The sequence below is a fragment of the Rhinolophus sinicus genome, chromosome 17 (genome assembly GCF_057876585.1).
Source record: "Rhinolophus sinicus isolate RSI-liver-muscle chromosome 17, RSI-T2T, whole genome shotgun sequence".
NCBI lineage: Eukaryota > Metazoa > Chordata > Mammalia > Chiroptera > Rhinolophidae > Rhinolophus > Rhinolophus sinicus.
In genome coordinates, this window is record NC_142517.1 from 156,536,780 (window position 1) to 156,563,827 (window position 27,048).

Consider the following 27,048-nt stretch of genomic DNA (forward strand, 5'->3'; position numbering starts at 1 on the left):
TGGTATTTACTATTATTTCCAAAGTGCAAAAGAAGAGAGATGAAAATCGATAGCAAAATGACTTGCCAAAGATTTCACAACTACAGGGGGATACCTAAATCCAAAATTTTTGCTCTTTTCACTATATGAAGTTGGTGGAGGACAAAAGAATACAATCTTATTAGGATGAAAAAGTGTAAAAATTCTAGTTCTATTAGATTTTAGTATGAAATTGGAGCAAATAGTTTTGTTATGAAAATCAAATGAAACTATGCATGCAAAGATCTTAGCTCATGGCAAATATGCAATAAACATTTAACTATTGTTAAATATAACTCCATTCCATGAACATTAACACTTTGTTTTGCTCATTTTTGTAACCATGGTGTATCAAAGAGTACATGGATGAAATACTTATTTGTTGAATGAATGGAGAATAATATTCTCTAAAGCACGAGCTGTTCTCTTTGGGAATAATCACTGAATTTTCCTAGTCATACTCAGTTCAGTTTAGGGCAACGCGCAGAGTACAAGTCCAGTTCAAATCAAAGAAAACTTTATCTACACGAGTCAATAAAACTTAGAATGTGATAATGATGAAGGTACTATGTGGAATCCATTCCCAAACTGATTTTTCATTTTAGTGGTAGTGGGAAAGAATTTCCTTTAAACCAATGCTAACAACAAAATTAGCTAACACACTTTAAGGGTTGTAAAAAAAGCAAGACATTATTATATAAAGTGACAATCCATAAATATTCACTTATACTTTTCATTTATTAAAACTTCATTAAGCATTTCTATGTATTAGATGCTGAGAACACAAAAATTAAAATAACACAAAATACATCTTCTTAGGTAGTATATCTCCTAGTGCAAAGAAGAACTGAACAAACAATTGAAATAACCACTATCAGAGGCAATTATAGCGTTCTGTGGAATTCTGTTATAGGATATGCCTAACTCTGAAAGGAGGGCTTAGGGAAAAGCTCAAAGAAGGAATCTTTGAGGCATGAATTCGAGCATGAAACTCAAGACAGAAAGAATTGAATTCAGGCAGAGTACAACCTAGATTGAAACAAGAAATTATGGGATAAACTCACCTAGGAAACAACAAGCCTTTTTTCATACTCAAATAAAACAGAAAGTATATATTGGGATATTGTTAGGAAATAAATCTGGAGAAGTATACCCAGACTAGATCTTGAAGGGCACCATGTACCATGGGTATGGACTTTGAACTTCATCCCATAGGAATTTGGAAGCCACTGAAGGATTTTAGAAGGATGATAACATGATGAGATTAGTTTACAAATAAGAAGTTCCTGGTATTTTGGAGGAGCCATTGATACTTGTCAAAAACTTTTGGAAATAACAATACAAATACTAAACTTACAAAATTAGAAAAATAGTTTTCATAAAGAAAAAAATAACACTTGAAATATTTGAATGTAATTCTTTAACTAGAAATATAATTATACTAGATCAATATTTGGTTTAATTTTTATTTAATAATATGTCATGAACCTTTGTGCCAAAAATATATTACATTATCCTATCATTAATGACCTATACACACACACCATAATTTACTTATCCAATCATAAAAATTATGGGTGTGTGTGTATGTGTTTAAAAAAGCACTCTCCTTCAACTGTAAATACATTTGGAATTTAAAGTAATTTATTTATTTTATCTAATATCCTTTGATATTAGCTATGCTGCTAAAATAGCATTGCGTATTGTACCGTGATGAAACTTCTCTTAAAAGAAAAACTGAATCTCCATTTTAATGAATATTATATCCTCTGAGAAACTATTGTACACAAATCATCAATTATGAAGACAGACTCTCAGAATTTAGATTTCAAGTCTCGTAACAGCAAGCCTTCTGTTAGAACTGAAGCATGATTAAATAATAAAGAGGAAACGAAAGAAATAGAAGAATTGAAAAGAAATAGCACATTGTAGGTATTCAATAAATAATTGTTTAATACTTGGTAATCTCATAGGTTCAAATTCTTGACTAAAGAATTGAAACCTAGAAGTGTTCTTAATATCAAATGTATGATATCACAGAGCAAGGCAGTGATCTGGCACATACATGTAACTTTGGGGAGGTTACCCAACCACTCTGATCTCCATATAAAAAGCACATATACATATATACATATACATATACATATACATATACATATACATATACATATACATATACATATACATATACATATACATATACAAACACATACTGGCCATGTAGGATTGTGTTAAAGATAAATGAGATCTCGTACATACGAGCACAGACTTTGGCACAGTGTTAGGATATAGTTTGACATTTAATAATTCTAGTTCTCTTTCCTTCTGTCTTCACATTTTTCTCCACATAAAAATTTAATAAACTATGTTACATTCCACCATCATTTTGGAAGGGAGGAGTGTGGAGCATGGCACCATTCTTACACGCGCAGCCGATTCTCTCTGTTCTTACCTGATGATAAAGTGCTTCAGGGTAATCCTGCGTCATTAACCGGAATAGGGCTAATAAGGCCCAGCCAAAATTGTCAAAATTTGTGTAGCCATCATCAGGATTTACGCCAGCTTTTACACACACATATCCTTCGGGACACTGACTAAAAAAGACAAAGAATAGAAAAACTGCTTATTCTTAGGTTGACTTTCAGATTATGGCCAAATCATAAATATAGAACATCTATCCATACATAATAAAGGGCTCCCTATTCCACCATGAGTCTTCTTCCCCCAAACAATTGCCAGTGAAAAACCTGCAAATGTGTTAGATTTTAAGTTTCTAATAAGTGAACAGTGTTAATTAGGCTAAAAAGGGGGCCTAACAAATGGTTTTTGCCAAGCCTTTGTTAAAGATTTCTTTAATGTCCAATATCAAAGCGAAAGTATAACTGACAGAACATAACACTGATAAAAATAAAATTGTAATAGCTGAGGGTTTGATTTTCTAAATGATCTCACCTCAAATCCTTAGATCCTATTATGTAAGGGTGAAAAAGCATTTATCACATCAACAATTATAAGCAGTACTTGCAAATTGGTGGAAAAATCAGAGTCAATATTTATTTCATTTCTTTTCCTGGAGTCTTCATACTTTTATCTACTGGGAGCTTGGGTGCTGTGGTTGATTATTAAAGTAGTGGCCACTAAAAAATGTTTCCCACTATCCACGTGCTTACGTAGTTCTTGCCCACATTATTTTGGCTTTGGCCATGTGACTTGTTTTGGACAATTGTTAATGATTAACACATGTGATATAAACAGAGGTTCAAAAAATAATTGTGCATTGAGGCTTGCTAAATTGCTGACCCACATAATCTGAACAAATGAATTTTTGTTCTTTTCTTAAGGTACTAACTTTTAGGATATTTTACCATGCAGCAAAGTATGATGGCTACAGGTGAAACACTGCATGACTCTCTTCTGGCCTTAAAATATATCATTGTGATTCTGACTATTGATGACCAGATATCTTTAATATGAGTTTGGAATGTCCATAAGAAGGGTTAGCTGGAGTGGTATAGGGAAGATACAATGGGATGGGTTCACAATTTGGACTTGATAATAGAACAGAAGCTCAACTCTTTTAGCGAGAAAATATCTAAATCAACTGATAACTAAACTGTATAACTCATGCTTCTCTTTACCATGTGCCTTTTGTCAATCTGGGCTCCAGAACCTAAGAAAGAGTTGAGCCTACAGGTGAGCATCAAGTCATCCCAGCTGAGGAAAGTAGCATAGCACTTTTTGTGTGAGTCATAGCACTGACTAGAAGCACTCTATTTCTACTTCCTTGTTTCCTCATCTGAAATTATAGGACCGGAAGACATGAGAGTTTTGTCATCTCACTGAAGAATTGCTTATGAATACTGTTTTTAAGAACAATACGTTTTTTTATTAATGTAAATTATAGTCATAAAATATATACAAACCATAAAATAAGTGAAATAACAGCATACCTTTAACATTTCTCTTCTTCATAGGCTTCTGGACAAAGAAAAGATTATATTGTCTTTTTGATAATTTCCACTAGCTCTGGGGCACACTCAAACAAAAAATCAGATCCTTGTTTAGGTCCCAGCTCTGCCATTTAATAACTTCTTGACCTTGAATAAATCATTTAGCTAGTCTACTGTGTTTTTTTTTGCTTTTTGTAAAATTCGATTAATACTATTCCATACTGTGCACTTCTCAGCATGGCTTTGATGATAGAATGAGATACTGTAATCAAATGGGACCCATTAGTAAAAACAATAATTATTCAATAAATACTATTGATTTTTGGTAATGACTTCATAGAAGAAAACATTAACATCACTTACCCAGCATCTGTTCTGTTGCCACAAAGGAGAGCATATTTTTCTCCTTCCAAATAATAAAAGTTTTGTGTTTCTGAAAAATAGGAAAGAAATTATATTGTATATATAATTTTGAGTGACCAGCTTATCTGAAATCAATTTCACTCTGTACAGAAGATGACCATCCCCGTGTATGGTGAGAAGGAATGAGGATATGGTGTGGCCTTTTTAATCTAGGAGGCTGGCCTAACCTCTGACGCACAGGCCAAAGTGCTCTGGCAACCCACCTACTTCATGGCCCTCAAAGAGACAAAACTCAGCATAGAAAGAGGAGAATCCCTTTCAAAATCAGTTCAGGAAAATGCATTTAACCAGCTGGTTATGACCAGACCCCTGAAGAAAAGACTCCTAAAATTCATCTGTTTGAAAGCTGAGGACCTTTGCTTCCAGGGTTTATTCCTGGTGATCTTCCTGAGCAGACCAGATTTTCCTGTCTCTGGGTTTAATTTCCATTCTTTTCCCACTTCGAAGCTTATTTTTCTACATTGAACATCCAGTACTAGTTATTTCCCTGCGTCACCTAATTTTGAGCACAACCCAAGTAGATCTGGGTCATAGCCCGCAGAATTTATCCAGGTATTCTTATTTGCTGTCAACCAAAATGCAAATTGTGTATTTATAGATACCAGTGACTAAGGTTGGCAACATGCATACTTAGGAACATTGTTTTTTAGGTTCTAAATTCAAATCACAGAGATCGAACCCATGAGATTGGTCCTGAGTGTGTGTGAGTGTGTGTGTGTGTGTGTGTGTGTGTGTGTATGTGTGTAGGCAAATATACATAAAATTGTAAATGTATTATATATACAAAATTGAATTACTCCAATCTCAAATAAAGTCTTTAATTTGTTACCCAGAAGAATTTTAGAAGAATTTTTAAATCATAAATAGTTAGGAATCATTAATCAAACCTTATGAATGGCAGTCAAAAACCAAATGAAATTTGATATTAGTAGAACTGGGCAGTCCCAACTACTCTTCCAAATACAAGTACTATGACATAACAATTAGGTTCAATAACATACAAATATAATGTTTTCAGCAATTCCTAACGTTATTTGAGAAAATGGAATGACTAGAATGGGATAAATTTTAAAGTAATAATCTTTGAAAAGTGATTTTTTATAATATTATACTTTAACAAAGATGAAAGGAACCTATATGCTGTTTTCATAGCAATAACCTTTGAAGTAGCAAATATTATATATTTTTAAAATAATTAGCATATTTTTGTTACAATGTCAAAGAAATCAAAAGATATTTCAATTGGAATCTAAGATTTAATATCTATTTCCTGTTGTCCTCACCACTAAAATTGGGACCTTGAAATAGACACATATAATAAGGAAACATTTCACATGCTCATATACTAATGATTTTGTATTCCTTACATCAGAACCATATTATGGGGTAAACCAAAGAATAAAATTTATTAAGATTTGTTTTAGAAATTATTAAATTCAAAGTATAAATAAAACTAATAAAGGAGTACATAAGATTTAGCAACATTTTATTTTTATTAGCTGAAAAATTTGTTTTAATTTTTTCTAAATATTGCCACAAAGGACCTGATAATTTAAAGATGAGAGAAAAATCCAGTAAGAGTATGGCCTGGTGAAAAAAGAATGGGTTATATAGCCAGATTGAGTTTGGTTAGAATCTTAGTTTTACCACCAAGTAGTTATAGTAAGCTGGAACATTCACTGAATTTCTCTGAACTTCATTCAGTTTTCTTGTTTGTAATCGGTTATTCATGTGTCCTCTGCAGGATTATGGAAAATGTGATCAGGCATGTAAATTACTTACGTATAAGAGTTAAGTGATATCTATTTGGCATTATTTCTATTAGTCTAAAATATTTTCATTATTTAGTAAAGTATATCTCACAGCATTTAAAATGAGCAGCAGTAATTGAAATCCAACAAGAATAAGAATTTCTACACCGTAGGCCATTTTTTCATTTGTAAGGTCATCTCAAAATGTCTAATGAGTGAACTCAAATTTATATTTTATTTGTATTTAGTCCTTTTTTTGCGGGGGGGGGGTCTTTTCTGAGTGAGGTTCACCCTGGATGAGGTTTATTAGTGATTACAATGACAGTTTTCATGCTTATGTATGTGTCAGAGCCTGTGCCAAGTATTCTACTGACCTCACAAAACCCAAGAACTCGGGTGGGGTGAGGGGTAGTGGACATGATCTTTACACCCCCATTTTACAGATGGAGGAAGTGAGGCTTGGAGAGATCCAAGTTTACAGCCTGTAATTGGGGGAGCCGGGATATGAACCCAGGCAATCCAACTCCTAATCCTGCACTCAACAGGCCCCTCAGAGGGGCCTACCTGTCGTCCTCCACTATCGGCCTTGTACATGCCCCTGGAAATTAGGAGTATATAATATTTCCCCAAAAGCCTCACTTTGTGGCTCCAGCGCTAGGAGACAACAATCCTTGTCCACAGGCAAGTTCTGTAGACACTGGTCTGGCCTGGGCTCAGAGGCCACAGTCCCCACTGTTTCACTCACACTGTGAGCTCCGAGCCCTCTGGGAGGCACAGGAAGTGCCCACGAGGCCGTGGGAGCCCAGGAAGTTCTGGCCTGCTGCATGAACTTGTATCCCTCGCCTTGATTTGGGCCTCAGTTTCCCCACCCTCGCCTCCCACTGGTGGCCTCTCTAGAGCTCACACCAGTGGAGCTGCAGGCCTCTCACATGCCTCCTTCAGCCTGCCCAAACCTCTTAGGCTGGAAGGCTGCTGCTCCAGGGATGCCCACCTTCGCCAAGTGCTTCGGTTGCAAGCCTCTCACCTCCACTCACCTCTAGGGTTAAATTTATATTTTAAATAAGCAACTTTATTAAAGAAAGGTAGTGTTATGGGGATTCTACTCTGATGGAATTGCAAATAAGACTGGCATGTATGTATGCATTTATTAATTTATTTATAAAATAAAATCTAGCTATTCTAAACTTAGGTTTCCATGATTTACCTCTCTGAAGATATGAACTTTGCTATTCTGATATATGAAACTGATCCAAATTAGTCCTTAAGCATACTTACAGCATTTACATGAAGTTTGTTCTGAAGTTAAATTTGTTCTAAAGTTGAGAGTTCAACATTTCTGTGAAGATTGATTTTCCATTAAGAAAAATTTTAATTTTTTTTGACATAGATGGGAAGTGATTCTTACCTCGAATATAATGTGAGTTTCTGGTTCTGTTGTGCAGGGTTTCAGTTTCATTTTCTTGGGGCCATCTTAAACATTTATGCTTCAGGTTCCCCATGAAGAGTTCCATCCCAATTAGAGAAAATATGCTCAGAAAAAACAAAGTAAGTATAATAACACCAGTAAGTTTTTTCAAGCAATGGAGCAGGATTCCTACGTAAGACTTCAGACCTGAAATGAAAAGATTTGTTTTTGAAAAAATAAAATATGTAATATGTTAGTATAGTAGCATTAGCAAATTTCTCCCATGGCAAATGCATACTCCATCGAAATTGGTAGCTTTGTGTTTTATAATATAATTCATCATTATAGTGGTCCAATAAATAGAATGAATAAAAATTTGAGTTTTCTATTTTGCTAATTTATTGCACTTAACAAAATAATTCAGACTCAATTTGTTTTAAAATTAGTCATTTGTGATTGTGAAACAAGAAACCAATTACAAAAAAACAAAACAAACAAACAAAAAAAACTCTAGAAACACACAAACACATGGAGGCTAAATAACATGCTGCTAAACAATGAATGGGCTGACAGTGAGATCAACAGAAAAAAAATCAAAAGATCCCATGAGACAAATGAAAAAGAAAACACAACAACCCAAAATCTATCTGACATAGTGAAAGCAGTTCTTAGAAGGCTACCTCAAGAAACAAGAAAAATATCAAATCAACAATCTAACAACACTCAGAAGAACTGGAAAAAGAAGGACAAACAAAGCCCAAAGTGAGTTGAAGGAAGGAAATAATAAAGATAAGAGTGGAAATAAATGAAATAAAATCTAAAAAAATATATAAAATATGAATGAAACCAAGAACTAGTTCTTCAAAAAGATTTTAAAAAAATTGATAAACCTTTAACCAGACTCATCAAGAAAAAAAGACAGAGGACCCAAATAAATAACATCAGAAATGAAAGAGGAGAAGTGACAACTGATGCCACAGAAATAGAAAAAAAAATTAAGAAAATACTATGAGCAATTACATGCCAACAAATTGGAAAATCTAGAAGAAATGAATAAATTCTTAGAAGCATACAACCTTCCAAGGTTGAATCCAGAAGAAACAGAAAATCTGAACCGACTGATTACTACCTTGAAATCTAATCAGTAATCAACAAACTCCCAACAAAGGAAAGTCCTGGACCAGATGGCTTCACAGGTGAATTTTACTAAACATTCAGAGAATAATTAATGCCCATTGTTCTCAAACTATTACAACACATTCAAGAGGAGGCATGGCTCCCAAGATTATTCTATGAGGCCATCATTACCCTGATCCAAAATCAGACAAAGACATTACAAAAAAAAGAAAACTATAGGCTGCTATCACTGGTGAATATATATGTAAAAATCCTCAACAAAATATTAGCAAACTGAATTCAGCAATACATTAAAAATATACACCATGAGCAAGTGGGATTTATTCCTGGGATGCAAGGTTGGGTCAAATCTGCAAATCAATTAACATGATAAACCACATAAACAAAATGAAGGATAGAAATCATATAATCATATCATTAGATGCAGAAAAAGCATTTGACAAAATCCAGCATCCATTTATGATAAAACAAAACAAAACAAAATAAAAAAACACCCCAAAACAACAACAACAACAAAAAATTCAGCAAAGTGGGAATAGAGGGAACATATCTCAGCATAATAAAGCCCATATGTGACAAACCCACAGCTAACATTATATTCAATGGGGAAAAGCTAAAAACATTCTCCTTAAGATCAGGAACAAAACAGTGATATCCACTTTCATCAATTTTATTAAACATAGTATTAGAAGTCCTAGCCACAGCAGTCAGACAAGAGAAAGAAATAAAAGTCATCCAAATTGGAAAGGAAGAAGCAAAACCATCATTATTTGCAGATGACATGATGCCATATATAGAGAACCTCAAAGATTCCACCAAAAAACAAACACACAAACAAAAAAAACTATTAGAACTGATAAATGAATTTAGTAAAGTAGCAGGTTACATTTTTATCCACCAATAATGCACTATCAAAAAGAGAAATTGAGAAAACAATCCCATTTACAATTGCATCAGAAAAAGAAAGACCTAGGAATAAATTTAACCAAGGAAATGAAAGACTTATACTTGAAAAATTATACCCCTGAAGAGAGAAAGTGAAGATGATACAAATAAATGGAAGCTCATGCACAGGAAGAATATAATTAAAATGTTGATACTACCCAAAGCAATCTATAGATTCAATGCAATCACTACCAAAATGGCATTTTTCACAGAACTAGAACAAATAATTCTAAAATTTATATGGAACCACAAAAGACCCTGAATAGCAATGGCAATTTTGAGAAAGAAGAACAAAGTTGGGGGTATCACACTACCTGTTATCAAACTATACTACAAGGCTATAATAATCAAAACAGCATGGTACTGGCATACAGACACAGATTAACGGAACAGAATATAAAGCCCAGAAATAAACCTATGCCTATATGGTCAATTAATCTATGAAAAAGGACACAAGAATATACCTTGGGGCAAAGACAGTCTCTTCAATAAATGATGCTGTGAAAAAGCACAGATACATGCAAAAATATGAAGCTGGACAAACTTCTTACTCCATATACAAGAATAAACACAAAATGGATTAAAGACTTATATATAAGTTTCCAAACCATAAAACACCTAGAAAGAAACATAGGCAGTAAACTCTCTGACATTGCCCTTAGCAATATTTTTTTTTGATATATCTCCTCGGGAAAGGGAAACAAAAGAAAAAATAAACAAATGGGACTACATCAAACTAAAAAGATTTTGCACAGCAAAGGACACCATCAACAAAACAAAAATTCATCCTACCGAATGGGAGAAAATATTTGCCAATGATAAATCTGATAAGGGGTTAATATTCAAAATTTATAAAGAACTCACAAAACTCAACACCAAAAAAAAAAAAAAAAAAAAAAAAAAAAAAAAAAAAAAGAAAGAAAGAAAGAAAGAAAGAAAAAGAAAAGAAACCCAAAAACCCAAAAACGAAACAAACGAAAATCCAATCAAATAATGGGAAGAGGACCTGAATAAGCATTTCTCCAAAGAGCTCCTAAAGATGTCCAATAGACATATGAAAAGATGCTCGACATCACTAATCATCAGAGAAATGCAAATTATAGCTATAATGAGATACCACCTCATACCTGTCATAATGGTTATCATCAATAAATCAAAAAACAATTGTTGGCGAGGATGTGCAGAAAAGGGAATCCTCGTGCACTGTCGATGGGACTGCAAATTTGTGTAGCCACTATGGAAAACAGTTTGGAAGCTCTTCAGAAAATTAAAAATAGAACTACCTTATGACACAGCAATTCCAATTCTCTGTGTTTATTCAAAAATTCCAAAACAGTATTTGAAAAGATATATGCACCCCTATGTTCACTGCAGCGTTATTTACAATAGCCAAGTTATGGAAATAACCTAAGTGTCCACCAATAGATGATTGGATGTAGAAGATGTGATACATATATATGATAGGCTATTACTCTGCCATAAAAAATAATGAAATCTTACCATTTGCAACAACATGGGCAAACCTAGAAGGTATCATGCTGAGTGAAATAAGTCAGACAGAGAAAGACAAATACCATATGATCTCACTTATATGGGGAATCTAAAGAACAAAATAAACGAACAAACAAAACAGAAACAAATTCATAGATACAGAGAACAAACTGATGGTTACCAGATGGGAAAGGTTTTGGGTGGCTGGGTAAAAACGGTGAAGGGATTAAGTACAAATTGGTAGTTACAACATAGTCATGGGGATGTAAACACAGCATAGAAAATATAGTCAATAATACTGTAATAACTATGCCTAATGCCATGTGAGTACTAGACTTATCAGGGGGATGACTTCCTAAAGTATATAAATGTCTAATCACTATGGTATATACCAGCAAGTAATATAAAATAATATTGAATATCAACTATAATTGAAAAAAATAGTCAAAGTATAGCATAAAAATATAGGCAATAATATTTTAATAACTATGTAGTGTCAGATGGTAATAGACTTATTTGGGTTATCACTTTGTGAGGTATATAAATGTCTAATCACCCTGTTCTTTTGTACACCTGAAACTAATATAATATTGTATGACAATTGTAATTCCTTCTTTCCTCTCTCCCTTCTTTCCTTCCTGTTTTTACCTTGCTGTCTTCATATTTGTTGGTCTGTTAATATATGGCATCCTAATAACAGCTCAGCTCAACAATGGATTAGAATATACCAGCTCTGTGATGTTGAGCAAGTTATCAACATTTCTATATCTCCATTTTATTATCTTTAAAATGGGAATAATAATAGCTGTTTCTTATATTATTGTGATTATTGAAATCTATTTTTTTTAAATGACTTCCTCAGATGATTGGATTTCTTGAGTATAACAGAATAGGGTTGAAATAAAGTTATTTCTGTGATTAAAGAAATGTTGTATCTAGATTAAATACACAATTTCAATTGCTAGTATATTAAAACACATGTTTATAGCCTAGTTTTGCCACTTGGAATTATACTGTTATTATTATTATTATTTTGCTATATACCAGTCTTTTTTAAGAGTTACATTAAAAATGGAATTTCTGTGTCAAAATATATTCATACGACCAGATTTAAGTACTGATACATATGTCTAAATTGCTTTTGAAAGATGTTGAAACAATGTATAAACCAAAGACTATGTATGAGTATAGTAAAGCCTTCTTTAAAAATTAAACATTTAAAAAAGCATTATTTTCAACTTATTAGAAGAAAAATGGGATCACTTTACTTTGATTTCTGTGATTACCATAATGAACTTTAAAAATATGTATGTTTTTCACTATGTACTTTATTAGGTAACTATCATGAGTCCTCTGTGTATTATTGTACTGAAAATATTTTTTCATATTATTTTGTTGGAATTATTTTTAAGACTAGCAATTCTTAAATAAAAACAAATGTGTGTGTGTATGTGTGTGTGGATATATATATATATATATATATATATATATATATATATATCTGTATTTATATATAAACTAAGTTTTTAGAGCTTTAATTTTAGTGGTGACATTTTGTTTGAAGGTAAAAAAAGTCACCATCTAATTTTACAGAATCAGATTTATTAATAATTTTAATTGTCATCTACCGTTTATTGTTATGTTCAAACCATATGACAATTTTGATTTTGATTTCCTGGTATGACTTTCTCTTTCTCTTTACTTTTAAACTTTCATTTTGTTTTAGTGTAAGTATGTCTCTTGTGGAGTTTAATTTATTTCTGATTTAATATTAAAGTCTACATATTGACAGAAAAGTTAACACAATAATTTTAACTTTCATAAATTGGCTTTATTTTGGATTAGCCTTTGCCATTTTTTTGTATTCCTCTCCTCTTATTATTTTTTTATGTGCTCTATCTTTTCTAAATAAACTTTAATTTCTTTCTCTTTTCTTCTGTTCTTTAGATAAAATATATCTATTTTAGAACCTTTATCAAACTTAAGTTCTTATTTTGAACAAATGTACTGTCTATATCAAAAATAAAACTGTATCTACTATAGTCTCACCAGATAAGAAAATAGCCATATTTACTTTCTCATATTTCTCTACTTCCACTTCTCAGTTTCTGTTAATATAATTTAGAACTTTTGACCTATTTATAGTTATTGAATTTTATGTATTTTGCATTGACATTATCTTTAATGATTTGTAGAAAAGGTAACATTTTAATTCTTACAAAGACTTGTCAGAAACATAAATTCATGCAAATAGGGAGGGGAGGGGACTTGGATGAATATAACTGACTTAAAGGGTCAGTGGCTTCTCAATTACACCTGGTAGTTTCCATGCAGGAATTCAGTTGGATTGATGTTGACAATTTATCCAAATTAATTTGTATTTTGTAAAAGTCAAGAGATTTTTATAAGGTTGGTATCTATTTCAAAGTTTTTTAAAGCACAAGAAAAATATGTCTCTAGTTCAACAATGATCCACAGATGTCCTTGTTATAACTTCCGATTTATATTTGTATTCTGTTTTGCAACCCAGTAACGACAGTACTTTGAAATGCATTCTCTGTTGAAATGATTTCAGAATTAATTGCAATTACTTTTGGTAGTAAATCTTCCCATTGTTGAATATTTTATTTTCATATTTTTCTTTTTCAGCAGATATTCAGGAAAGATACACATGTAAAATTTCAGAACCCTTGCATGGCTGAGAATATCTTTCTATTGACTTCACATGTGAATGACAGACAGATACAGAATTCTGGTGTCACAACCTCCCTGCCCACATTCCCCACAAGCTCTAAAACTCCACTGCCCACTCATGTTTAATGTTATTACGAGGTCTAAGGATGACCTTTCCATAGGCTCTTTTTCTTTGCTTTATTGCTTGTAGGTGTTTTATAATACTTTTATAAGAATAGCTTTTAGGTTTTTTGTCTTTTCCATTTATGACTAAGTTAAGGGATTTTAAAAAATTGTGATGTATTTTTTAAATAAATTCTTTTATATTTATTCTTATCTCCTTTTTAGTATTACCAATTATCCATAAAATGGAACTTAGTTTTCTCTCCTTCATTAATCAATGAAATTTTTGGTTCTACTGTATTAATGTAGAACTTCTCTAGTTTTTCTTTACACATGTGGTTTTGTTTTACTCTACCATAATACTATACAGATAATACTATATTTTACTGCTTCCATTGCCATCAAATATTCCCGGAAGTTATTATAACTTTTACCACTTTTTAGTATTAAAGGTATTTTTATTTGTCTATTTTATAATCTCATTTTCATCTTCTGCTTGAAAGAGTCTAGGTTTTGTTCTATTGGGACTACAAAACAGATGATTTTTTATACTTTTTCCTATTCCTTAGAGCACCTTTTTCAAAGAAAAAAGAGGATTATTTTCCTTCTCTTAAATAGTATGTTTCTCTTTCTATATTGCAGAATATTTGTATACACTCTATATCATTACGATGTTCCTTGATTATTTTCTACCTTGAAAAAAAGAGCAGGCCCTACCAACCTGTGTGCTCCCAACTCTAGTGAGTGTATTCTTGTATTAACTTGGATTCACATGATTTCTTCTATAATCCTTACTTCTTATCCTAAGATGAAGGAGCAGTTGATATAATTTTAAGTTCTAGCAATCTGCAAAGAGTAGTAAGGAAGCTAGGACCATGGAAATTCCTCCCTGGACAACTCTCACTGGTTTTTTTTCACTGGGTTTGGTGAAGGTGCCATGACGCAGACAATTTTTATTAAACACCTTTATTGAGATATAATTCATAAACTGTACAATTAATTCATCCAGTTAATGTGTGAAATTCAACATTTTAGTATATCCACGGGATTATGCATCCATCACCACACTCACCAATCTTTGTGCTGTTTTGCCCCGCCTGGACTCCAAGTACATACTATGCATATGTTTGACCTTCTTCCCGGTGTCCCACAAGAAAAAAGTTACCTGTATATGTTACTTTTGGTATTATCACACTTACCCCTGGGTTTATTGATCCAACTATTTCATAATACTCTGACTTGCTGCAACCAAAAAAACTCTAAGCAGCATTGTTCTTATCTGATTTTTTAAAAATTAATTCTGAATGAAAATTAGAAAGTGTTGGTGGGCATCTTTAGGATATCTTCAGAAATGGTAGCTATAAATTAGTCCTCAGAACCTTCCATCAATGTAGTCACAGCTTTATTTAGCATAACCTCCTTGAACTTTGTGGCATTTGGAATGCATACTATCCAAGCATTCATAGCCAAAGGGAATTTATCTTATTTCATGTTACTTTGTTAATTCCAACTCGGTTTTAGATGCAATAAGGAAAAGAAGTAGGTAAATTAGATATTTGTCTAAATTGTTATCAATCTCAAAAGTCTAGGGACAATTTTATAAGTTCATATGTAAAATGTAAGAATAAATAAATAATACAAAATAATATTTTTGATGGATTGCTACATTTTATCAAAAGTAATGAACCCAAATAACAAATGTGATTTTTTTTGTCTTTCCTGTAGTGACTGAAATAAATTTAAAGATCAGATAATTCACTGATTTCAAAGCTGAAACATTGTTCAATTTAGCATTTCTCCAAGACATAACAGAGGAGTTCAAGGGAATGTGCGGGAAGACACAAAACAAAATGAAGAAAAGGAACTCACTGCCATTTCTTACCTTGGTTTAAAGGAATAATTTTCAAAATTCTCAAATTTCTTACAATTCCAAATATTGGAGTGGAGTTTGGAGTTGAATATCTTGTTATATGCCTGTGGAATTAAGTTAGAGTTATTTAGAAATCAGATTGAGTCTGTGCCACTTATCTTTGGCTTTTCATATTCTCTAAAATTTATTTTTAAAACCATATAACCTTGCTCTCATTATTTTATTTTGCAAACAGTTTTATTATTGATTGGAAGACAAAGATAGTTACAAAGTGCCAAGTACACAGGTAAATATTAACCCACAAACAAATTATGACAGTTTATAAAATTTTGACACTGTGAGTACTCTTAACCATATCAAATACTTTATATTATGTTCACAAATACTTTGTTATCTAATTAATAAAAAGATAATTTTAAAAATCCATAGTTGTTTTTTTTAGGAATGAGCTTCATGTTAAGGATTTAAACTTTAGGTGATGGTGATTTTGGTGATGGCGATAACAATGATGATGGTGGTAACAATGATAACGGTGATGATAGCAGAAAGTAGGGTACATAGTGGTGTAGAAATCCAGGCTCTCCTCTTTACTAGCTGTGTGACATGGAGAAATTCACCTTTCGCACCTCAGTTTCCGCAAAAGTGGTGATAATAATCCTTCCTCATTTTGAGGACTTTTGGGGGGATTAAATGTGTTACTCTACGTAAAGTGCATAGAACAGTACCTGGCACATAGTAAGGGCTAAGTGATTGCTAACGGCAACAGCAGAAATGATGACAGCAATAGAAGTAGTAGTGATAATAATTGCAATGATATCAGCTACTATTTTTGACTGCTTACAATAGGGCAGACACTCATTATTAACCTTTATAAAGATTTTTTTTAATTTGATGCAAAATCTACAAATAGAATGTTATTTTAAATTAATTTAAGAGGCGTTTAATGCCAGTTATCATTTCCTCAGCCATCAGAGTACATTTAATGCACGCATTGAAAAAATAAACACATGTGTAAATCATTAGAATTTGATGTAACACTAGAAAATGTGTGTGTGTTTTTAAAACATCTTATTCAGATATCAAATATATTTATCGGTCTTAAGCAATGTAGCTAAAGAAAATGTAGACTGGAGACAGAACCAAATAAGCCACAATCATCTCCTAAATTTCCAGGGGATTTTCTGCTCACTGAAAATAATCACTTAAAAAGCAAAAAATCAATCTCTATCATCTTTGCTTCATATAGAAAACAGAGATAACACCCCATTCTTTTCATTTTTATTTCATATTCTGAGGACTAATTCAGTTGGAGCTGCCTGAGAGAACTCACTATGACTATAATACATGAAATATTCTTTATTCGCAAAGGTTTTACAGGCAGAAAACTTTGTCAACTTCAATTTTATTTTATTTTTAATTTTTATGAAAAGCATTTGCTTAGCAAGGTATTAAGATGGTCATAACTTAAAGAAATACTCACTCAAACAAAGTTATACTTAAATCAAGGCAGTTCCACGGATCACCAAAGAAGTAGAAAGGTCCTGCCCCGGTGCCTCTTGCAGTGAGTTTTACAAGTATTTCAAGTGTGTAAATTCCAAGCAAAGTAGACCTGCATAAAAATTTTCATGTATTCAGCAAAAGTGAAAATAATACATTAGCAGCTCTGAAATACCATGTCTATGATAACTATCTGGCAACAACCAACCAACCAACCAACCTACTAACCAGACCACAAGGAAAAAAGCATTTGTTCTCTAAACTATAGGATAGAGCTTTAGCTAGGACTTATCACAGTCCTATAGGGTGGGCTATGTCTTATGGCATTAACCATGAAATTTGACTATGTTTTTCAACAAGTCCTAACTCAAGGTTATAGTCTGTATGTATGCATATTTAGGTAAATGACAAAAATACCAAATATCAAATTTATTCCATATTGGGAATCACACAATTAACCGAATTGTAAAGTTGTGTGAAAGAACTTATTATACATATATACAAGGATACTTTTGGCACATAATAAAATTATGTAACTTACTGCAATGCTGGCACCCATTTTGGCAAATCATTCATGGACATATGTATGCAGTCAATCAGGACGCTAATTAAAATGAACAGTTGGAAAAAGGTAGGCTACAGTCAAGGAATAATAGATAACAATGGTTTTGGAAATACATATTTCTAAAATCTGTTTATATGTATATAGCTATGTGAGATAAACTATTTTCTTAAATGTCAAAAAAAATATATATATACTATTCATATTGAAAAACAATTAAGATTAAGATTTGCTAATATTTGGTACTGCTGTATGTGTTAGAAAATATGTTTAAATGTATTTTCAAATGTGGAATTAGTGTAATGAAAATCCAGATTTCAATATGATCTACAATGACATATCATTCAAAAGAGAAAACGACTGCAGCGATATTTGAATAAAATTGTTTCTTTTGATAGTAGTACAGGTTAAAGTCAATAGAAAAGGATATGGATGCACCAGAATCTTAATAGTTGTTCTTCTAATTGAATTGAAAGGAGACAATGTACACCAGCTGGCATTGAATCTGAAGATTGTTCTCTTTTTATTTAATACCATGAAAGTCTGTAAGGCGAAAAAAGAGCATTGAGTGAAATAACCTAACCAATTATACCATGATTGGTTATTGCCAATGATCATTTCAGTCAATTCTAACAGTTATACTTTTCTTATATTTTGATATTCTTTAAAATGTGAAATAAAATGGAATGGTTTTGCATTGATATTTAGGCTTATCTAACAGTTTCTTTTCCCAGTGTTGTATCTATGAAAGCCATTTGCCACACACCGATCTTCAAGTTTTCCTGCAAAACTAAAATAATAGGGAGAAAACTACATTCTAATAGTTTGTAGAGATGCATTTAAACATACCAGAATGCAATGAATGTAAAAAAAATAGTTAATTTTATTTCAAAACAAATAAGGTGTGGGTCATAGTAAAAATGACCCAATGAACTGAAATGTTACATTAATCATCAGTAATTTTGCATGGTATAAAACTCTGCTTGTATGTTATCATTGACATAAACATACACTTACATCAAGGAAAAATAACATATTGGATATAGAAACATTAAAACCAAAAATAATGAAAGATCAGAAATATCCTAAAAATGATTCATATATGTATATGTGTGTACACATATATGTACAGGTGTAAATACATGTACACAAGTGAAAGTATGTATGTCTCATATATATCCCGGGGGTGCCAAAAAATGTATAGAAGTGGACATTTTGGTCAACATTGTTCAAGCAGTAGTTCGCTGTAATCAGAAGTGTCTGGACACTGATGGTAACCACTTTGAGCACCTCTTGTAATTGCAGAAGTCAAACGTGACTTGAATTCATATTTTGTTATCGGTATATATTGGATATTACAATTTCAATACAATTTTCTTTTCTTAAAATACGTATACATTTTTTGGCATCCATATAGATAGATAGATAGATAGATAGATAGATAGATAGATAGATAGATAGATAGATAGATAGATATAGATATATTATGTATATGTACATCTTTAGTATAGATACATATCTATTTGGAAAATTCATTGAATGTGGCATGTGCATAAATATATTACATATTGAATATTATACAGATTATAATATAATATAGTATATAATATAGTATATAATGCAATGTAATATAATATACTATATACCAAAATGTTATGTATTAAATATAATCTCTTATATACTATTATATTATATATTATGTAATGCATAGTTATACAGAAGTGTATATGGTGACCACAAATACATTAGTGGACACAAATATATATTTGTCACTACTTTATGATTACATGTTCTAGATGGAAACTAAACTGTGCTATAATTTTCCTTAATAAAATACTTTTCCAAAATACAATCTGTGGACATTTGTCCTGTATTGTAGTTATTTTCCCTCATTTCATTTTAAATGCAAAGAGAAAATTTTAAAAGGCCAAAGAAAATAAATTTGATTATTTAAAATGTGATTTCCATGTATTTTCCAGAACAATCTCAAACTTCACACAAGATGTATGTGCAACCAACCAGTTTTAATATTATTGTGAAACAATGTGTAATTCCCAATATAATAATTTTCCAGTTAATGTTTAAGTGCTGAAATGTTTAATTTTAGAATCATTAACTGATATGCCTTCTTTAACAGAATAAACTGAATTCAAAATTTTAATAACTTTGTGTCATGATTAATATACTTTTCATACTTAGCTATCTTTGTAGTTTTTGGCTTGTTTTATTTTTCCAACCCTTTTTTTTCTTCAATAACAAACCTAGATTTTTCTACCACTCTGGATATAGTACAAAGAACTGAGAACTCTGTTATATTAATCTCTAAGGTTAGCGTGTTACATCAAATGTTATGATTTAAGCATAACAAAATCTGAAAGCAGAGATAATTGAGATAAGGACTTACATTTTCACTAAAATGTTCTCAAGATTTTACAGATGTTTTATAGTTACTATTTCATAATACCCATATAGGCAACCAAGATACTGAGGTCTTTTTATAATACATACACTTACGCTGTAAAATACCAATACTCTTCCACCGTGTCAAGTATTCAAAAGAGTTGTGTTTATACAAAATGATCACTTTGCCTTACATCCAGAATTCTTGTTCAAGTCCATTTCACCCATTTGTTAATATCATTGAATGCTCAACAAGAATATAAAATCACATTTGTCCACAACAGGGCTAATCGTCATCTCTTCCAAACTTGAACTTTTTAATAGTTATTTCATATTTGTCAGTAGCAGCATCATTCTTCCAGGCTAGAAATTTTGGCATTATTAGTCAGTCTTCAAATCCTGCTATTTCTTTCCGGGTTTGTTACCTCTCTTTTCCCTGGACAGTCTTATAATCCAGGCCTTTGAAATTCAGCCTTGGATTACTTTTACTCCTATTTCATTTCTCTGATCCTATCTCTTCCATGCAATAATAGTTGAGAAACCTCCAGGTTAACCTTACTTAAATATTGCATTCATCACATCACTCTTTTGGCCACCAAATTAGATCCAAATTGACATCTCTGTTATCTCATTTCCCACAACTTGCAATACAGTTGCAAGGGTTCCAGTTCTGTCATCACCCTGTCTTCTTTCTATTCCAGAATTAATCTCTGCTCTTGCCCTGTTATAGAAGATCTTTCCTTTGTTTTGTTAAAATTTGAAGTGTTTTCCAAATTGTAACTCAAATTCTATTTCCTTAATGAAGACCTTTCCAGTTCTGTCAGTCCACACAGATCTCTGCCTTTCCTAATCATATTCTTTTATTTTTTTAAAAATAGTTTAATGTGTAAATATTCTGATTTTTAATCATTCTGTGCTTGTTATTGGATTGTTCAAATATTTAGAGGGTTCCTCAAGTCATTATGGAGATAAAATAGGATGTGAAAGTATGAATGAATAAAAATGAGAAATAAAACTTAGTTTGGCATCATATTCCTAACTACTCAGTAGCTCATCAAGTTGAACAGTTGAAATTGTTGTACATATTATGGAAATTTTATATTATAGTTGTTTTAAAATTACTAACTTGAAATAGCCAATCATCATACTCCCATAAAACAAATTATTATATTAAGGCATAGCAAGACAGCCTACTGCTAAGTAAAGTAACCCCAAATAAGTTAACAAATCACGCAATAATTTTTATCACTTTTGATAAAAATCTCAAGTATGTGTGAAATTTCTTATGCAGTTTTCTATAACTTAAAGTTGCTTTTTAGCTTATTCTTCTTTCTCTTTTTAATGATATCTTAATTACATTGTTGCATGTGTGCAAAATAAAATAATGAAAATGTAGTCACAATAAGTTCAATTAATCCTTACATTTTTATTCTGATAGTATGGGTCCACATCTTCCAAGGGCTCTGACACCATTCCTTTAGGAAGATTTCCATAAACAAATGGAAGCTCTTTTCCAACTTCCAAATCAGTGTTTGGCTTTAATTCTTCTTGGTGTTCCTCACTGTGCTTTTTAGCAATACGCTGTTCCATAAACTCAAGAGACTCTCTGGTGAAGGGGACAAGGCTCTTAGGTTCTGGGGAAGCCATTTCCAATTTTGCACCTGCAAGAAATGTATTTTCTTTAGTTCTATATAAAATTTGAGTATACTGTACGAAGAAAAAGCTTGAATTACACAAGTTTAGGATATAAATAAAGGAGAACAGCAAACATGCACTCAAAGATAATTGCTGAGTTTTTTAGAAATTTGAGTTATTAAATCAGGTTTTGTTACACATAATATTAGACTTAGTTTGTAAGGTCATTGACTAACTCATTCTGTTTCATTTACTTATCCACTGAATCCTTTTTCTTTTACTAAAATCGTCTTTTTTTCATTTCTCCCTTGTAATGAAAGAGTTCTAATGTTGTTAGAGATTTTGGGCTTGGGGGGCAAATCCAATTATTTCACTCTCAGCTGCATTTAACCATTGAGTAGACACTTCTTTGCTAAATACAGTCTTCATTGGCTCTAAGCCCCACTTTTCTTTTATGCCTTTGATTAACTTCCCTTCACTCAGTTCTTCCTCTAAATTTTAACTTTGATATCCCTTAAAGTTCTGCCTTCCCCTTCAGTTGTATCCTTCTGTTTGTTGAATACATAGGCAAACACAGAGTTTTAATTACTGTACATGGTTATTTACCAAGTGCATTTCCCAAAACACTATCGTCCCTCAGTCATTGATGTGGCAATCCCACCAATGACAGTAACTTAACAAGTAAAAACAAAATTTATTGTTTTCTTCATAACTAGAACCACTCTTTAACCTTCTTGCCATTGTAAAAACAAAAGCACAAATACAAACTAATTATTTTGAAAATTACTCATGAAATTTTTCTTTGTCATCAACTCCTCTGAAGAAAACAATGTTCTTACAGTTATTTTTCATTATTTAAATACTAGCCATTGTTTATATATTTACATCAGGGTAAGTCATATTTGTAATTCTGTATGCAGGTTGCTGTAGTAATCTTTACAGGGTTCCCTCTATTCTAGTCTTTACCTATTTCAAATCATTCTACAGGCCATTCAAAATTTTCTTCATTCAATATAATTTTATGCATCAGTTCCCCGTCATGAACTTGTTCTTTCCTCTCATATAAAAATATGTTCTTTTGCTGATTTTCTCCCTCCCAATTCCTGTCAAAACCTACTCTTCAAGTGATCTTATTCAGTGACAACTGATTATTCTTTATTCATTTTCCCTTAACCCTCTTTGTAATTTTATTATTGCAATTATGGATAAGAGATTTTGTACTTGATATTGTGGCATTTTGTATGAGTATATTTTTTCTCTTATAGTGCTGGCCTTAGATTAATTCCTTCTATAATGTTTTCCTAAAACAAAAATCACACAGATATGCGCGCACATGCGCGCGCGCACGCACACACACACACACACACACACACACACTGCACCAGAATTTCATACTGTTGAGTAAAATCGAGTTGTTTAATAGTTTAATTCATTATTTGTCTATTAATGGAAAGTAAGAAAAGAGGTTAATCTTAGTGGAGTACCCATCATTGTAAGAATCAGATTCCTACTGGTAACTTAAATAAATAGTGTGTGGGAAATATTTTAAATATACAAATGACAATCTCATAGACATCCAAGGAGAGAACACATAGTCCAGTTCTGTGTCATGGCAAATAAAAATGAAAAAATCAAGTATTGGGATGACTCCTTATAGCTTTCATGGGATCACAGTTTTCTAGTCCTTTCGTTTTCATTTCTACTGCAGTCTATTTAAAGAATGGCTTCCTTGCTTACTTCAAGAATGCACATAAAAAATGCTATCCTAGCCTCAACTTTATTTGATTTTTCAGTTTAAATTCCCACCATTTGCCTACCTCAAAAACCTCTATCTCAAAAACTGTAAATAAAAAAGATACTCTTAATTGGTCTAGCCCAGCCTATGGATTTATTTCCCCTTGGTTCAGAAATTTGCAACCAGAGAGGGACTTTTCACAATTGCAATGGCTGCTTATGCTTGCTTAAGGGACGTTACAAGGATGGGATGTGAAACAATTTTAAAGAGAGAAATACAGAATAGGAATATTAACATGTATCTACTCAGAACTCTCTTTCCAGACTAATGGTGTGAAAACTAAGAATTGCCCATCTTAAAATTTACTTATTTTCTAAATATCTTGCTAAGTATCATGCACAAAACTAATATATGAAAAGTTTATTAAGAATTATTTATATTCACCATATGTAACACAAACACACATATAGGAACACCTCACATATCAAACTTTGTTGAGGGGAGTCAAAAGTCTTTGAATACGTACAATTTATAAACTCATGTTACACATAATTGAAGTTTGCTCTTATATATGAAGTCTTCTTCCCTTAAAATATTTAATGAGCTTTCAAAATTATATTCCTTACATGGGGCTCCTTGAATATATATTAAATAGTTTCTTAGTAACTCATGATTATAGACTAGTATAAACAAATAAAACAAATATGAACTTTGGAATTAGATAAACTTGCATTCAAATGTTCAATTTTGTTACTAATGTTCTGAGAGGTCACAGCCTAATTAATTAATATTCTTCAATCTATCAGTTATAAAACTGGGATTCCTCTTTCAGTTAAATAAGGATAAAATAATATGGGTTAAAATGCCTACTATAGTGTTTGGCACATAATGGGTAGGATGTAAACAAAAATTTTATTGTGATAAGGTTTTTATATCTTAGAATGATGGGCCAAATCTAACAAAATAATATGTAAAAGGAATATATGTATGATTTTGAAATTTGGACCAAAACCTCCTATCTACCAAAGTACAGTAGAGATTTATTTTTAATTAAATGTATTGGGGTGACCATGGTTAATAAATTACATAGGTTTCAAGTGTACAATTCTATAATACATCATCTATATATCACATTGTGTGTTCACCACCCAGAATCAGTTCTCCTTTTATCACCATATGTTTGACCCCATTTACCCTCTCCAACTACCACCCCTACCCCTTTACCCTCTACTAACCACTAAACTGTTGTCTTTGTCTATGAGACTTTGTTTCTTTATTTGTTTGTTTTGTTCCTTTGTTGATTTCAGTTATATATCCCAGATACCAGTAAAGTCATATGGTTCTTGAAATTTTCTGACTTATTCCGCTTAGCATAATAATCTCAAGATTCATCCATGTTGTCGCAAATGGCACTGTTTCATCTTTTCTTTTGCAGCAGAGAAAACTACCAAGGGGTTTTACTTAACAGTGATTACAATATAAATCAATACTGATTTGTACTTGCTAAGAAAGCTATATAACCTTCATCTGTATTGAAGGAAGATGGAGGAGGTAACCCTTTTCCATTCTGCTGTAATCCATGACTATATGTAAAAGGAATGTACTTAAACTGGAGGGTCCTCAAATAGAATCAGAACAGTGATTAGACTCAAAAAACACCATCTATAGACTAGTTAAAAGAATGGATGATATATTAGTTGAAGCAGAATATACTCAACTAGAACATTATATTTTTCAAAGTATCATAACAAAGCCTGTGTCATATATCCTCAAATGTAAACTTGAGAATGCCCCATGTGTTTCACAAGATCATAAAAGTTAAACAGACCATATACAGAAAGCCTCGGTGACAGTACTGACTCTATCAGTGCTAATTCTTCCTCCCAACTCAGTCAGTTCTCATTGAAATCTTCCTTTATATACTTTGATGTTGAATGAAATTACTTTGGGTTGTTGACTATGTGAATGAATTGACAGTGGGCATTTTCTTCTATGGTATGACAAAGAAATGCAAGCACTTATCAGATGGAACTGGCATGCATCCAACTTCTTGATAGCTAAGGGCAGATGATGAATTATTAATTAACTCATAATTCAGTGAAAGCATTTCTATAGGGGGACTTATAAAATATGGTCCAAGCACTATGCTTTCCGGTGAGTGATCTTAATACAGTGCTAAAGTCTGAAATATATAGAAAGCTTAATAGTAAATCTGTCCATTAGGCTTCCCTCCTAAAAAAATCGAAAGCTAAAGTAAGCTTTTGGCAAGAATTGTATCAAAGTCAACTCAGGCTTGGACTCTAACAAGTTCCAGTTGCACTAATATTTTATATTATTGATGAAAGTGCAAGCCACCTCTCCTGGATATCAGTTAAAAGTAGAACCAACACCAGTCTGGAGAAAAGAGGTACATTCTTATAGAAAAATAATTCTCCTGAAAATGATTTTTAAGCATTTGAAAATTAGCCAATATTTATCATAATTAAGGCAATTGTAATCATGGTCACATTACTGAGTGATTAGTATTTGTTAGGCACTAGACTAGATGTTTTTAATTCTATTATCTCATGTTCTCACATATCCTTGTGATCACCATTTTACAAATGAGGAAACGAAGATCGATGAGTTTCATAACTTCTCCATCACTCTAGACAGAGCTAGTTGGGTGGTGAAGATAGATGCTAACCCAGATGTGTCTAAGGCTAAATTTGGGTACTTGTAAACTACACCACAAAAGTGGTTAGAAGTTGTAAATTTCTTAGACAAGGATAAACTCTGTAGTAGCTACTACAAACTCTGCAGGGCTACTTTAGAGACACCCCCCAAAAAACAACAACAGGCTTAATGGAATAATTTAGACTAACTTGCATCACTTTTGTAGCTGACAAGTTGATGTCAGGTGGAATTGTCTGGAAATAACCTTTATGTAAATGTTGTCAAAGTCAAATATTTTGTAAAATTTAAGGTAAGCATGCACCATTTGGAGGGGAGGACATGCTGCCCAGTATGATGATCCCCTATACAGACTTAGGGAGTTTGTTATTGTATGAATTATGAAGGAGACTTCTGGCAACTGATGTGGAAAGGACCAAATAAGGCAGATAATGACTTGTGCAGGGTCGCATGGAATCTAAGAAGTGACCACATGACTAAGCCAGTCAAATGCATCAGCTCAAGATTTTAAATTTGGATTTAATAACACAAAATAAGAGGGGCAGCTGAGAATCCACTTTTGAAAGGGAGTTCGAAGCTTCAGCAGCAACTTTAGAAATTTGGGGAGTGGTCTGGAGCCAGTAGCCGTGTTCAGTGCTATATTTTTGGTTGTTTTGAGCTGAAATGTCATTCATGCTCACTGGACTGGTTCTGCCGTTTGATATTAGCTGTGATCTTGACTGTGATTTATCAGCCCTCCTCTTCCCGTCCCCCCTCCACC

The 27,048-nt window shown here is 32.3% G+C and overlaps 1 protein-coding gene across 3 annotated transcripts in view; it reads right to left on the reverse strand.

The window, feature by feature from the left end:
- The window catches only part of SCN7A (sodium voltage-gated channel alpha subunit 7), an 81,797-nt gene that overhangs the window by 41,728 nt on the left and 13,021 nt on the right, over positions 1 to 27,048 (reverse strand). For 2 of the 3 annotated variants that reach the window (XM_019727350.3, XM_019727351.3), the window contains exons 2-9: positions 21,668 to 21,906; positions 18,276 to 18,388; positions 17,825 to 17,914; positions 17,267 to 17,395; positions 15,799 to 15,890; positions 7,548 to 7,754; positions 4,332 to 4,401; positions 2,471 to 2,612 (exon numbers count right to left, since the gene is read on the reverse strand). In XM_019727350.3, coding sequence (XP_019582909.3) covers positions 2,471 to 2,612; positions 4,332 to 4,401; positions 7,548 to 7,754; positions 15,799 to 15,890; positions 17,267 to 17,395; positions 17,825 to 17,914; positions 18,276 to 18,388; positions 21,668 to 21,906 — 1,082 coding nt within the window. Of the gene's footprint in view, positions 1 to 2,470; positions 2,613 to 4,331; positions 4,402 to 7,547; positions 7,755 to 15,798; positions 15,891 to 17,266; positions 17,396 to 17,824; positions 17,915 to 18,275; positions 18,389 to 21,667; positions 21,907 to 27,048 lie in introns of those variants that run through there. The other variant, XM_074337380.2, reaches the window with a different exon arrangement.